At 44.6% G+C, this 14,127-nt stretch overlaps 1 protein-coding gene across 3 annotated transcripts in view; it reads right to left on the reverse strand.

The window, feature by feature from the left end:
• RFWD3 (ring finger and WD repeat domain 3) overlaps positions 1-13,528 on the reverse strand; it is a 49,981-nt gene extending 36,453 nt beyond the window's left edge. The window contains exons 1-3 of one of the 3 annotated variants that reach the window (XM_044382504.3): positions 13,302-13,527; positions 11,816-11,982; positions 317-842 (exon numbers count right to left, since the gene is read on the reverse strand). In XM_044382504.3, coding sequence (XP_044238439.3) covers positions 317-840 — 524 coding nt within the window. In that variant the 5' untranslated portion in view covers positions 841-842; positions 11,816-11,982; positions 13,302-13,527. Of the gene's footprint in view, positions 1-316; positions 843-5,485; positions 5,638-11,815; positions 11,983-13,301 lie in introns of those variants that run through there. The other 2 variants (XM_044382505.3, XM_026495213.4) reach the window with 2 other exon arrangements.
• Positions 13,529-14,127: the final 599 nt, after the last annotated feature.

Consider the following 14,127-nt stretch of genomic DNA (forward strand, 5'->3'; position numbering starts at 1 on the left):
GTGGGCTTCTAGGTTAAAAGAAACACTTTTCTGATATGCAAATGATCTAAAGAAGAGCCAGCCCCTACAGAAACCATCCCCAACAAACTACCACCTATGTTCAAAGCACATCAGTGTAACTTATTCCTTCAATGACTCTGTGAAGTAAATAAAGCAAGCACTTTTTTTTTCATCTGACTTGTGAGGAACTGGGGGTTCAGAAAGGCTACCTGACTTTGCCAAAAGTCATACTGTCAAGCCTCGGTAGCACTGGGTCATAACCAGTGCTCATAATTCCCAACTTGGCACTAATCCCAAGATTGTAACATATTTTTACCTGGCACTGTCTGTCCTCTGAGACCCCGCAGTTCTTGACCTGCGTGATGCAGACCCCCTCCTCCTCCTCGATCTCACTGGTCCCACATTGTGGTCTGAAGGGGGTCTCAGGAATTCCAGCATGCCATGAAGTCTCTGCAGCCCACTGATGAAGCTGTTCATTGAATCCAATGAAGACACTGGGATGGGGCGGTTAACACGAGATCGCTGCCTATGTTCCTCTGAAGCTCCTGGATTAATGTTCTCCACACGATCTTCTCCCAACAGCTCCACTTCCTCGGTCAGGTCAACAGACAGCTGTGCAGCAGGCTGCAGCAGGTGCGGTCCCACCTGGCTGCTGGTCCCTTCAGCAGGAGCAGGCTGGAGCAGGGGTGGCGCCCCTTGGCTGCTGACCACTTCAGTAGGTAGAGGCTGGAGCGGGGGTGGCCCCCCTTGGGTGCTGACCACTTCAGCAGGAACAGGCTGCTCTGCAGCACGATGCTCTAATTGCTCGTCAACATTATATTCCATTGCTTCCTGAGCCATCTCTGGAGAAGATTCGTAAAAAGTATCAGTAAAACAGATAAAACATGCCATATAGCTGATATAATCATATCTAAGTCTTCTAGAACTTCTATTTCAGATCATTCTTGGCAAAACTGAGAATCTTAAAATAAGTAACTAAAATCTCCTAAGTCACAAGTGTTTGTTAATCAGTAACTTTTTTCTCCGTAACAAGTACTTATAACTAGTCTTCCAGTTTGCCCTTTGAAAACATGAAGGCATATGATCATAGCACTAGCTTCTAAAACAGAAAGATCTAAGAAAAAAAAAGGGGACTGAACTTTTGTGTCTTAAATCTCCCAGACCTCTAGCAGTTCTTTGTTGTGACCCAAATGCAGACATTTACCTAAATATACGCTGTATTTGATTTTAGTAGGCGTAGGCAATATTCATCTTTCACAGCACCAAGTTACAAAGGATACACAAAGAAGGGACATTTTTACAGTTGCAAAATTAACTCAATACTAACTCAAAATAGAAATTTACCTAATTTCTCCAAAAAGGCTGACCAAACTTTATTTGCTCTGTCCTTTTCAGTATTTTTGTTTCCCATCTCTAATGCAATTATTAGCCCATTTACCATATTTATCAAGCACCTGGCACGTCCCCTTCATTGTTTCTTGTTTCTAATTCCATTATGTTAATCCACTCAAGAAATATTTATTAAGCACCTGTTAAGTAGTCAGATACCCCACAGAGGTGATGACAGGATACAACTGTGTAACAGATTTTACATTCTAGCAAATGGGAAAATAAATAAATGTGGAAGTTATACATTGTGATATCCGGTCTTGGGAGTAGGAGTGAAGGAGCACCATTTTATTTTATTTTTAAGATTTATTTATTTATTTGAGAAACAGAGAGAGAGAGAGAGAGTGAGAGAGAGAAAGCACAGAGGAAGAAACAGACTCCCCGCTGAGCAAGAACCCAGATTCGGGGCTCCATCCCAGGACTGGGGGATCATGACCTGAGCTGAAGGCAGACACTAAACTGACTGAGCCACCCAGGTGCCCCAAGGAGCACCATTTTGGATACTCTTTCAAAGAGTGAAAATTGAGCCCAGGCGTGAAGGATTAAAAGAAGGTGGCCATATGAAGAGCCAAGGAAGAGTTTTAGAAGGAAATCAGTACAGAGGTCCCTGATGAGCATGGGTTTGGTGAAACTGAGAAACAGGGCAGATGCAATGAGCACAAGAAGGAAGAGTGCGAGGATGGGATGAGGTTGAGGAGGCAGAACACTAACACGAAAGGCGTCGGTAAGGAGTTGCTTCTGTGTTAGGAATGGACTGCAGGGGGAGCAGGAGTGCAGGGGGAGCAAGGCTGTAAGCAAGCCAACCAGTTCACAGGCTCCTTACGGGGGTGTAAACCAGTGGTCACAGACGCTTGGGCCAGAGTGGGAGCAGGAGATGGCAAGCAGCAGACAGCTTTAAGAACCCTAAGGACAGACATGCTACTTAAAATCACGGGACAGATTAAACTACTACAGAACAGAGATAGAAGAAAAGTGGGCCAAGGACTCGAACCCAAGACACACGTTATAAAAGGCCAAGAGTTAGCAGGAAGAGAACCCAGAAAAAAGACTATGAAAGAGGAGGAAACCTGGGAGAGCATGGGGTCTTGGAAGAATGTTTCAAGAATGGAATGGTCAAGTGTGTCTAATACAGAAGAGCGATCACTACATTTAACAACATGGAGATGACCCACAGCCTAGAAAAGAGCAGTTTCCCCGAAGTGATGGGCCCAGAGGCCAGACTGGAGCGGGCTGAGTCAGTAACAGGAATTCCAATAAACATGGGGGATGCAGGCACACTTAGCTTTCTTTTTCTAGTCATTCCCGAAAACCCATGAACATGACACATAGCCCACAAAGGCATTTAAGAAAAGATAAATTACAAGACAACTTAAAACAAGTTAAGAGATAGGCAATTTTTACTGGAACTGGTAACTTCTTAGTAGAGCTGAAAAGATCAAACCCAACTGCCTGCAAAGAAGGGCGGCTGCAGCTCCTGAGAAGCAAGCTGACCCCACTGAGGGGAGTGCAGACACTGGGCACCACAGAGGACAGTATTGAAAGATGGAGCTGAAAGACAGGACTGGTTGAAAGCCTGTCTCAAGCGAACAAAAAGCCAGCCAAACACACACCTCGTCCGCCTATGCTGTAGAAAACGGGCGGTCCGTGCCAGCCAGGCTTAATACCTGCATGGGTACAGCACAGCAGCGAAAATAAGGAGATGAGTGCAAGTCTACACACTGAACAGTGTGAGCCCTTCCAACTCTTCTCCCCAGCTTTTTCCCTGCTCAGATCCACGACACAATATGCTGGTTTATACACATTCTCTACCCAGGGCAGGAGATTAGAGGGCTGTTCACTAGAGAAAACCAGCTCAAGAAAAAAAGATCTATAAATACTGACTGTTGTGAATCCCTCAATAAAATGGCTGAGTCCCTGTCCACCTATTTAACAGTAAAAGCCTACCGGTTGATATGGTTCAGCCACTCATACAGAGTTTCCAATCTGTTTTCTGGGAGAAGGGGACCCTCTTTAAAAACAAATAGCCAAGGATCAATTGACATTTGAGCAAAGCCTCCAACATGAGAGACAGACCAAAGCAGACAAAACAAAAGAAACTTGGAGGGAAGAAGAGAAAACAATGCAAGAAAAACTGTAAAAAACAAAAACAAAAAACCAAACACAAAACAAAAAAACTCCCTCAAACTTAAAGTAAAAGAATGCACGGGGGAAAAAGGACAAATTAAAAAACAAGAGCTCTTGGAAATGAAAAATCATAGCCAAAATAAAATATTTAATAGGAGGATTGGAAGAGGGGTGCCTGGGTGGCTCAGTCAGTTTAGCGTCTGTCTTTGGCTCCAGTCATGATCCCGGGGAGCCTGCTTCTCCCTCTCCCTGCCGCTGCCCGTTTTGCGCGCGTATGTGTGGGTGTGGGTGTGTGGGCGCGCACGCGCGCGCAAAATCTTAAAAAAAAAAAAAAAGGGTCGAGATAAAGTCGAGGAACTCTTTTAGAAAGTAAACTAAAAGACAGTCAAAAAGGACAATAAAATTAAAATGTCAAGCCAGGATACCTGATTAACTGAACTACCAGAAAGAACTCAAGAAAGTGGAGAAGAGAGTAAAGCAAAAATACGGAACCATAAGCTCTCTTCCCATTAAGAACCCCAACACAGTAAACCTTCAAAATTACATCAAACAAAAAAAAGCAGGTTATAAAGGAATCCGCTATAATTCCATTTTTAGGACACTTAAAAACATGCAAAACCATGCTACTACCTGGACTTATAAATATATGCATTGTAGTATGAAACAAGCCCGGGCATGAAAAATTCCAAATTCTGGAAAAGGAGAGTTCAGATACACGTGGGGCTTCAACTACATACATGCATATACATATATATTTTTTTTCTTTAAAAAAAAAGGATGCGATTGTAATTACAGCAAAAGGTCAAGGACAAGATCTGTCAGATCTAGATGGTGAGTACACAGGTCTTTTTTTTTTTTTAATCATTCTGTGTACTTTTCATATGGTTAAATATTAGAAAGGAAATTTCATCCCGTCATAGATTAGATCTGATTAGAACAATAAGGCAGACAGCCGAATCCAAACGATTCATCTTGGTATCCTCCATAGCAACAAGTACCCAGCAGGTGCTTAAATACTTACAGAATTATCCACCATATAGCTAAAAAAAGAAATCAAAACCAAAACCACCAACCAATCAACTCCCCAACATCTAAGAACATAACAGCACTGGATAAAGACAGAGATCTAGGAAATAAAGAACATTCTCATCCTGGCAGAAAGTTCTTTGAAACAGCGGCGGTCTAGAGCAGAGCTGGCCGATCCATGTGGGCAAAGATATATCCTCCAGCCCTTGGGCTAGCCGAGAAGAGCCGAAAAGACCGTCGGCTGGGCACGCCAAGCTTGGAGCAGCCCCGTCCTTGACCTCGGCGTGCCATACTAACGCTATCTTCTCCGTGTGACAGGAGACTGGCCGCTTCAAACGTGAACCTCCCCCGTGTCATCTTTCCAAACTTTGTTACTCAGATCAATGTCCGCACCAAGCGGGACGACGGCCGCCAATCACCAGGATAAGGGGCCACAGCACCGAGTCCAGCCGACCTCGGCTCAAATTCCCGCTGTCGCGTACTACCTGCGGCATCTTACGCACCCGGGTTTCCTAGCCTCTCCGTTCAACTTGTTCACTTCTAAAACTGGGATAATTAAAGTATTTACGTCACAGTGCTGCCGGAAAGCAATGATAGGAACGGGCGCTCAGCGGGAGAGCACTCACATTTGCACATGAAGAGTTGGAAGCTCGGCTCGCCCGAGAGCCGCCCGCGGCGAACTCAGCTCCTGCCTTCGCCGCCCCCCGCCCCCGCAACCACAGGCGCCCGCCCCGAGCAAGTCCGAAAAAGCTTGGGTTCGGGCGCCTCGGGCCCGACGGTTGGGGCAACCCGCAGCGGCCGAACCTCCCCAGGCCGCCTGGTTCCGTGCCCGCCCGCGTAACTCCCCTCGTGGGGCATCCCCAGGCCCCGCAGCCAGGGATCAAGCCCGGGAAGTTACCGTGGAGCCAGGGGCCCAAGGCCTGCGCAGTGGCAAACGCCGCCTTACCTAAGGCCTGGAGGACACCGTGGGGCTTGGAAAATCGCCACGGTCGCGGCCGTTTTTTGGAAGAACTCGCACAAACCCGGGCCAACAGCCACTTCCTGAGCAGCTCAAGCGGCCCGCCTGAGTTGCGGGCGCGGCCTGCTCCTATTGGGCAGCAGTCCTAGACGGCGGCCAGTACCCTGCTTTCTTCTTCTTTAGGTCGCCGCTGACTGAAAAAGCGACTCTCTCATTGGCTGAGCCTCGTAAACTGACGAGGCGGGACCACGCGCGAGGGGGCCTCGTACAATTGGTAGAAACCTTCGTCAGTCACCTCGTGCCCAGCCCACAAGGAGGAAAACAGAACTAGCGTTTCACCGCTCTTTATTTGAACTTTCTGGCGGGGTAAAGTTGTCAGGAAAAGATCTCTCGGATCTTTCCGGAGCCTGAGGCGTGGGACAATCGCGTTCATGTATATTCTCTCCTGAGGTTGAAGAGCTCATGCAAAAGAACTTGCCTACACCATCTCTTTAATCCAAACCATTGCAATAAATTGCCTGCTACTGTATCGTCGCATTACTTGACAGCAAACATTTTTGAAGAACCTCACTGAAAGTCGAAATCTCACTTCTAGGAGGAAGACCTAGAAAATCTAAACCTCAGACAGAGACAGCACATTGCCAACATTTTATTTACTCAGCGGTCAATTTTCAGTGGAATTGACGGCATAAATAATTGAAAGTCATGGATAATCCAAGTATTTTCTCCTCTGAACTTGTTATCAAAGCCAGTATCAGCATTTGTACTTTTTCCTCTTTTCCTGCCATCTAAGAAAACTACTACTGAGCTATAGCATGGCTAATATGAGGAGAAACGAAACTTTCTTTTGTAAATAAACAGGTATGTTATAGAATAGAATGTAAAACGTCTGTACTCTTCTATAAATCCTGCATGTTCAATACAGAAAAATTAGAGGATGCAAAGAAGCAAAAAAGAAAAATTGTCTCTATCCACAGAAGTCATTATTAACTTTGCTTAAAATCTTCATCTACCTAAATACAGTGTTTTAATCTTAAAATACATATCGAATTGCTTTCCCTGTTAATGTATGCATAGGCACATCATCAAACACTGAGCGATTCTTTGAAAACATTTTAAATAAAAATAGGTAAAATATCACATGGTAAAAAAAACTGAACAGGAAGGACTACTTGGTGGGAAGTATACAGAATGTTTCTAAATGATTCTGATATTCATTCATGATTCACTTAACGGCCATGTTTACTAGCTAGGAGAGAAACAGAAAAGACACACACCAGAAATTTATAGTCTTGTCTCCAACTTCCAAAAGTTATATATAGCTAGAGGGAAAAGGTGTTGGCTGTGTTCCATTGTAGGGGTGACATTCCCACCTTTATGGGTGATTACTTCAATGCCAATGTGTCTCTTGGCTCATTTGTAAAAAGACTGAAAAATAAATGCACTAAGAATGAGTTATTTGGACGGATGTCTTTTTCTTTTTCTTCACCAAAAGACATGACCAATGAGTTCTTCTATACTGCATGATAGTAATTAGGACCTGCATGTATAATTTAAAATGCAGAATTTGAAAGAATTGTCAAGGTTAAAAGATGCCAAAGAAAGTTTTATACTTGTGGAAAGCCTTATCCTCAGATTCTGGGGAAAGTCATTAATTTTCCTCTACCATTAGGAGTACCATCATTCATTCATTCACTCATTCATTCAGTCAACAAGTATTCAACAACTATTGCAATCCTGGCTATGGTCTGTATGGTATGGATATGGTATATAAGACAGAGAAGATCTTGGGACCCCTGGGTTGCTCAGTTGGTTTATCGCCTGCCTTCAGCTCAGGCCATGATCCCACGGTCCTGGGATCGAATCTCACGTGGGGCTCCTTGCTCAGTGGAGAGCCTGCTTCTCCCTCTGCCTGCTGCTCTCCCTGCTTGTGCTCTCTCTCTCTCTGACAAATAAATAAAATCTTTAAAAAATAAATTAAAAAAAAGAGAAGACCTTGACCTAATAGAACTTCTATCCTCCATGGGGTGCCTGGGTGGCTCAGTTGGTTGAGCTTCCAATTCCTGATTTCGGCTCAGGCCACAATCTCAGGGTTGCAAGATCCAGCCCTGCATCGGTCTCTGTGGTCGAGCCTGCTTAAGATTCTCTCTCACCCTCTCCCCCTGCTCCATGCCCCCTTCATGTGCACTCTCTCTCTCAAAAAAAAAAAAGAAAAAGAAAAAGAAAAAGAATTAGCATCATAAATGATGTTTGGAGATAGGAAGGTAGAAACAAAAGAAAAAGGTGGGAATTTCACCCCTAAAAACAGAACAAAGACACAAGCCAGAAAAATAAAACAAAAAACCCTTCTAGCCTCCTAAGGAGAGGCAGATCATAAACCAATAATCAAGAATAAATAAGGTAATTTCAAGTAGTAAGTATCATAAAAACAGTAAAACAGAGGAATATTAGTGGGAAGTGCTTAGGAAAGCTACTTTTAATTGAGGGGTTCAAGCAAGGACTCTCTGAGGTGCTGATATTAGAGTTGACACCTGACCACCTTAGAGGAAAAGTTTGAGAAATGATGTAGAGTCCATAAATGACCATAATAAAAAACAGAGTCAGTTAAGTGCTGTGATAGGCATGGTAGTGTCCCAGACAATGCAACTGGGTAGGACTTCAGGACACCCGGGTTCTGCCTCTCCTCTCACAACCACCACTAATATCTACAAGGTGCTGCCCATTTTTGGATCTCTTTCTTTTTTTTAAGACTTAACATTTTATCTATCTATCTATCTATCTATCTATCTATCTATCTATCTATCTATCATCTATCTATCTAAGAGAGGGGGAGGAAAAGGGGCAGAGGGAGAGGAAGAAAATCTCAAGAGACTCCAAGCAGAGCCTGGTGTCGGTCGGGGGCTCTATCCAATGACCCGGAGTTCACGACCTGAGCCAAAACCCAAGAGTCTGACACCTAACCGACTGAGCCACCCCCTGGATCTCATTTTTTTGCCTGGCAAAATCAGGTAGCTGGACTCAAATGAAAACCTCTTTGTTTAAAGTGCAGCAAATCTGTGAAACTACAAAATGATGCCAAGTTTCAAAGCAGGTTGGGGAAAAAGAATGATCTCCTCCACCAAATCCTGACAACCAGAACAGTGTTGTCCTGAAGTGCTTTTGCTAATACCCATAGCAAAGAGATCATAGACTTAACTGTAAATTCTAAAACTATAAAACTTTTGGAAGAGAGCAGGAGAAAATCTTTGCGACCTTGGGTTAGGAAAAGATTTTTTTTAGATTTGACCCCCGAAAGCATGATTAATAAGGCCAAAATTGATAAATAAATTGATAATCACATCAAAATTTAAAACTCTGCTCTTCAAAAAGGCATTGTTAAGAAAATGAAAAGATGAATTGCACACAGGTAGAAAATATTTGCAAATCATTTATCTGATAAAGGACTTGTATCCACAATATATAGAGAACTCTCAAAACTCAACAATTAGCAAAAAAAAAAAATTAAAATATGGGCAAAAGGGGACGCCTGGGTGGCTCAGTTGGTTAAGCATCTGCCTTTGGCTCAGGTCATGATCCCAGGGTTCTGGGATCGAGTCTGGTATCAGGCTCCCTGCTCAGCCGGGAGCCTGCTTCTCCCTCTGCTCCTCTCCTGACTCATGCTCTTGCTCTCCCTCTCATAAATAAATAAATAATTAAATAAATAAAATCTTTAAAAATACAAAAAAATAAAATATGGGCAAAGGATTTGAACAGACACTTCACCAAAGAAGATGTATAGATAACGAATCAATTGAAAGGATACTCAACATTATTATTAATCATTAAGGAGATGCAGATTAAAGTCTCAGTGAGATAGCACTCATAATGTATTTACTAAAATTGCCAAAATTAAAAAGCCTGGCCATACCAAATGTTGGCAAGGGTACAGAGGAACTAGAACTCTCATACACTGCCGGTGGAATGGAAAATGGTACAACCATTCTGCAAAAACAATCTGACAGTTTCTTAAAAAGGTAAATGTACCCCTACCATATGATTAGCTACTAATCTACAGTGACAGAAAGCAGGGGCGCCTGGGTGGCATCGCGGTTGGGCGTCTGCCTTCGGCTCAGAGCGTGATCCCGGCGTTGTGGGATCGAGCCCCACATCGGGCTCCTCCGCTATGAGCCTGCTTCTTCCTCTCCCACTCCCCTGCTTGTGTTCCCTCTCTCACTGGCTGCCTCTATCTCTGTTAAATAAATAAATAAAATCTTAAAAAAAAAAAAAAAAAGAAAGCAGGTCAGTGGTTGCCAAGGGGGTGGAGGCAGTAGAAGGCAGCGATTGTAAAGGAGTGTGAGGACACTTTCGGAGTTGATGGATATATTTACTATGTTCATTGTGGTGGTAATACACACACATCAAAACTTACCAAATCGCACACTTTAAGTATGATAGCTTATTGTGTAACAATTCTACCTCAAAAATCAGAATTGTGGGGCAGGAGGGGATTGTATGGGCATAACAGAATTTTCTGGCATGATGATAATGTTTATTATCTTGATGGAGTTTGGATTACTCATGTGTATACATTTGTCAAAACTCATCAAGTCATATATTTAAGATTTGTGCCTTTCACAACATGGAAAATTTACCTGCCCACCCCCCAAACCCATAAACAATTATTGAATGATAGAAATGCTGAAGTGCTTAGAAACAAAATGTAGTGATGTCTGATATTTTCTTTTAAATGCATAAAAAATAGGCACCTGGGTGGCTTAGTTGGTTAAGTGTCCAACTCTTGTTTTGGCTCCGGTCATGATCGCAGCGTTGTGAGACTGAGCCCCGTGACTGGCTCCGTGCTGGGCGTGGAGACTGCTTAAGATTCTCTCTCTCCCTCTCCCTTTGCTCACCCACCTCCTCTCCCCTGCCCCTACCCCCTGCCACTCACGTGTGCCCATGCTCGCTCGCTCTCTCTCTCATAAAAAAAAAAAAAAAAGATGGATTAAAGGGTAGAAAGGGGCATGGATATATGGGTAAGTATATGCTAAATATAGTACATTGCCAGTTGTAGAGTTTAGGTGATGGGTACACAGGTATTCAGAGTATAACTCTCCTCACTGACTTTTCCGGGTATTTGAAATTTTTCATAAATAATGTTGGAGAAGAAAATTAGGTACAGGGCCTTCGAAGATAGTCTGTGCAAGAGAAGGACCCTGAATATTAAGGTTTATTAGTTTCACAGTAAATTCACCTCTGTCTGTGGGTCTGCCAGAGTACAAATAGTAAAGCTACAAGAAAGATTTTTGTTGCACTCCTACAGCAAAGACAACAAAGGGTTTTAAAGATGAAAATAGTAGTACCTGAAAAGCTCTAGAAAAGAATAATTTGTCTTTAAAGCAGGCTCCACGCCCAGCCTGGAGCCCAGCACGGGGCTTGAACTCAGGACCCTGAGATCAAGACCTCAGCTGAGATCAAGAGTCAGACACTTAACCGACTGAGCCACCCAGGCACCCCAAAGAGATTAATTTACTTTTCTCCATGTTTTTATTTACAGAAAAAATATGTTCTAGGTTTTTAAAAAATCAAGAATAAGTAAAAGGTAAAAGAAAAAATAGAAATCAGTCACAATTTTTTCCCCCAGAGATGATTACTAAAATAGAATATAAGCTCCAAATGTGTTTTGTCTGTTGTTTCTTCAGTGATTGGAACAATGCCCAGCACGTCTAATGTTGAATGAGTTGGGACGAGTTCTGGGGTAAAAAAGCAACATGCAGAGGTAAGTGTTAGTGTACCCTAGATAAAGCATACGCCATGAGCAAAAGTGTAGAAATTTCGGAACAAATGGGCCACATGCAGGAGGCACAAGAGACACGCATCTGAGTCTGGCAGGGTTTAAAATTTGAGAGCTCCTAGGCTAACATACTGTGTCTGTCCTCTGCAACATTAGAATAATTTTTAGATGCCAACCTTTAAAAAGATGAACAATTTACAGAAAAATATGAATTTTCACCCTTTTTTTTTGGCAAAATAGAAAGCTCTGGAAACATTGGAATCCCATTCCTATGTGATAAAAATAGGCTGGAGCAAAGTGGAGGCTGTCTTTTTCACCAAGTTCATCTGCTCACTGAAGTCCCTTCCAGGCTCAGCTCACTCATTTAGATCTCCCCCTAGACACTTCAGACAACCAGAATTTGCGATCTCTGGTAGGAGAGCTCTGGGACCTGATAGTGGAAATCAGGTTTAGGTCTGAGATACAAGGCCAGCTGTATCCAAATGAAGAGTTTGTACCCATGTCTAAAGGCTAGAGGAAGGCTTGAACAGCGTTTGCTCAGTTACTACCGTGTGCAGCCGTTCATCCCAACACTTGGTGGCTTAAGACAACAATCTGCGTCGCTCACGATTTTGATCACCAACGATTTCCTGCAGCTGTGAAGGGCAATCATCACCCAGGGGCTCCTCGTGCTGGGCCATGGATGCCAGGTGGCAAATCTTCTTAGAATCACAGCCTGGCGTGAAAACAATAGGATGGGAGACTTAAAAAGTTGTTCTGGTACTCCCACATCTCTCTGGAAGCCGAGGGCGGGCATCAGAACTAAGGACTCAAAGTAATGAAGAGCTAAGAGCTTCCAGGGACCCTACAGACCAGCTCAGGCAGTGCTCACATTGAAGAACAAAGCTCCCAGGACAGCACTAGGCACCCCTAGTTATTACAGTTTTTAACGTATTTTAATATTTTGTATCTAAGTCACCTTTTAAAAAAGATTATTTATTTATTTGAGAGAGTGAGTGAGATAGAGAACACGAGGAGGGGGCGGGCGGAGGAGAGCAGAGGGAGAGGGGTGCCTGGCTGGCTCAGTTGGTAGAGCATGCAACTCTTAGTCTCAGGGCTGCGGGTTTGAGCCCCAAGTTGGGTGCAGAGATTACTTAAAAAAAATCTTTTAAAAAATTGTAATAACTAAAATATAACTAAAATTATTTAGGGCTTATTAAGTACATTATAAAGATATCAAAAAGATGAAAGGGCATACACATATATACTTTGACTCAACAATGTGAATTTCTAGGAATTTGCTCTGTGAAAAAGCATGTGTATGTGTATATACTGTTTATTGCAGGGCTATTTATAATAAGTAAAACTGCTAACGACCCTAACAAGAACATGTTTATGTTACTTGTAGTAAAACAATAAAGGAAAAAGTTACCAATTTTAAAAGTGAAAAATCCTAAATGGGTAGTAACAATATAAATCCATAAAGAACTCTAATGCCATTTCTTTCTCTCCTCCAAAACAATGGTATCGGACAGCCCTTTAAGGATGAATAGTCTCCTCGTGCCTTAAATGGGCCCCAGAGGGGTGTCTAGTGGCTCATTCAGTTAAGCATCTGACCCTTGGTCTCAAGGTCATGAGTTCAAGCCCGCCTTGGGCTCAGGCTGGGCGTCGAGCCCACTTTAAATAAATAAATAAAACGGGCCCCCGAAAAGGAAGATGGCACTCATGGTTAGGAATTGGAACGTCTATTTCCCACTGACAACCTGGAGTTCGTCTGACTGCTTCTGCTTGGACGATTTCCCCAGGCGCCGCCTCCTCCGCCCCCACTCCCCATCCCCCGTTCTGTTCTGCGCCTTCCCTGGCCACAGCAGGCAGCTCCTGCATCCGCGCGGAGGAAAGGATACCAAGTCGGTCCCGAGTTCCCAGAAATGGGGCTATGGGTCACCCCCACTTCCCACCCCGCGTCCTTCCCTCGCTCCCCAGGATCCGTCTGCAGCCTCCCTGCCCAGCCGCCTCCGGGGACCGCGGACGCTCCGGGCCAGCCCCGCGACTCACCCTCGTCCCTCCCGGGGGCGTCCGATCCGTCCCGTGCACAGTTCCGGGAAGACGCCTCCCGCCGCTCCGACCGCGCGGGGCCAAGCGCGAGGATCCAGTCCCGGCGCCTCCTTCCCTGGGTGCCCTGCGCTCTGCGCTCGGGCGGGTTCTAGAGCTCGGCGCTCTCGCTGGTCTTTTCCCAGCGAAGCGAACCCAGGGGCAGCACCCTGGGCCTGAACCCCACCCCCACACGCGTGGCCCCGCCCACCCAGGCCTGCCGATCGGACGGCGTCCTTAGCTGGGATGTGGGCAGGGAGGTCTGACAAGCCTCCGCCGCGCCTTCCACGTTGTTCTCGCTGCCAACCGCCAGGCTCACGGTGCCCTGGCTCCCTAGAACCCCTTTCTCGGCGGTTCAGAGCGAAGGCTCCTTCCTTCCTCCTGCCTTTTCCACGCTTTCCCAAATTCACTCAGTAACTATGTATAGAGCGCTCACCAGTGCCGAGGGCTGGGGACTCAGAAAGGAATAAGGTCCAGAGAACTATTACACCCAGAATACAGTATGGGAAGGACTGGATGAGCAAAAACACTGGAGAGCCGGAGAAAAGGTTCCGTGACTGCTTTTGTGTGCTTGAAAATATGGGGGTGGGGGTGTGAGGGTGTGACCCCCTCTTAGGTCAGTGCTCAGCTTTCTTTGATAGCATGAGACGTGTTTTTCTAAAGCTAGCTGTGTTTCCAGCTAGAAAAGTCTAAGTGATGTCATTCATTTACCTTCGGGCTGTTTTCCTCTGAAAGGACAGAATCGGATGGCAGTTGGGGTTGGGAAAGCGGAGGCGGAGGATGTCTGTGG

This window comes from Ursus arctos, unplaced genomic scaffold, assembly GCF_023065955.2.
Source record: "Ursus arctos isolate Adak ecotype North America unplaced genomic scaffold, UrsArc2.0 scaffold_19, whole genome shotgun sequence".
NCBI lineage: Eukaryota > Metazoa > Chordata > Mammalia > Carnivora > Ursidae > Ursus > Ursus arctos.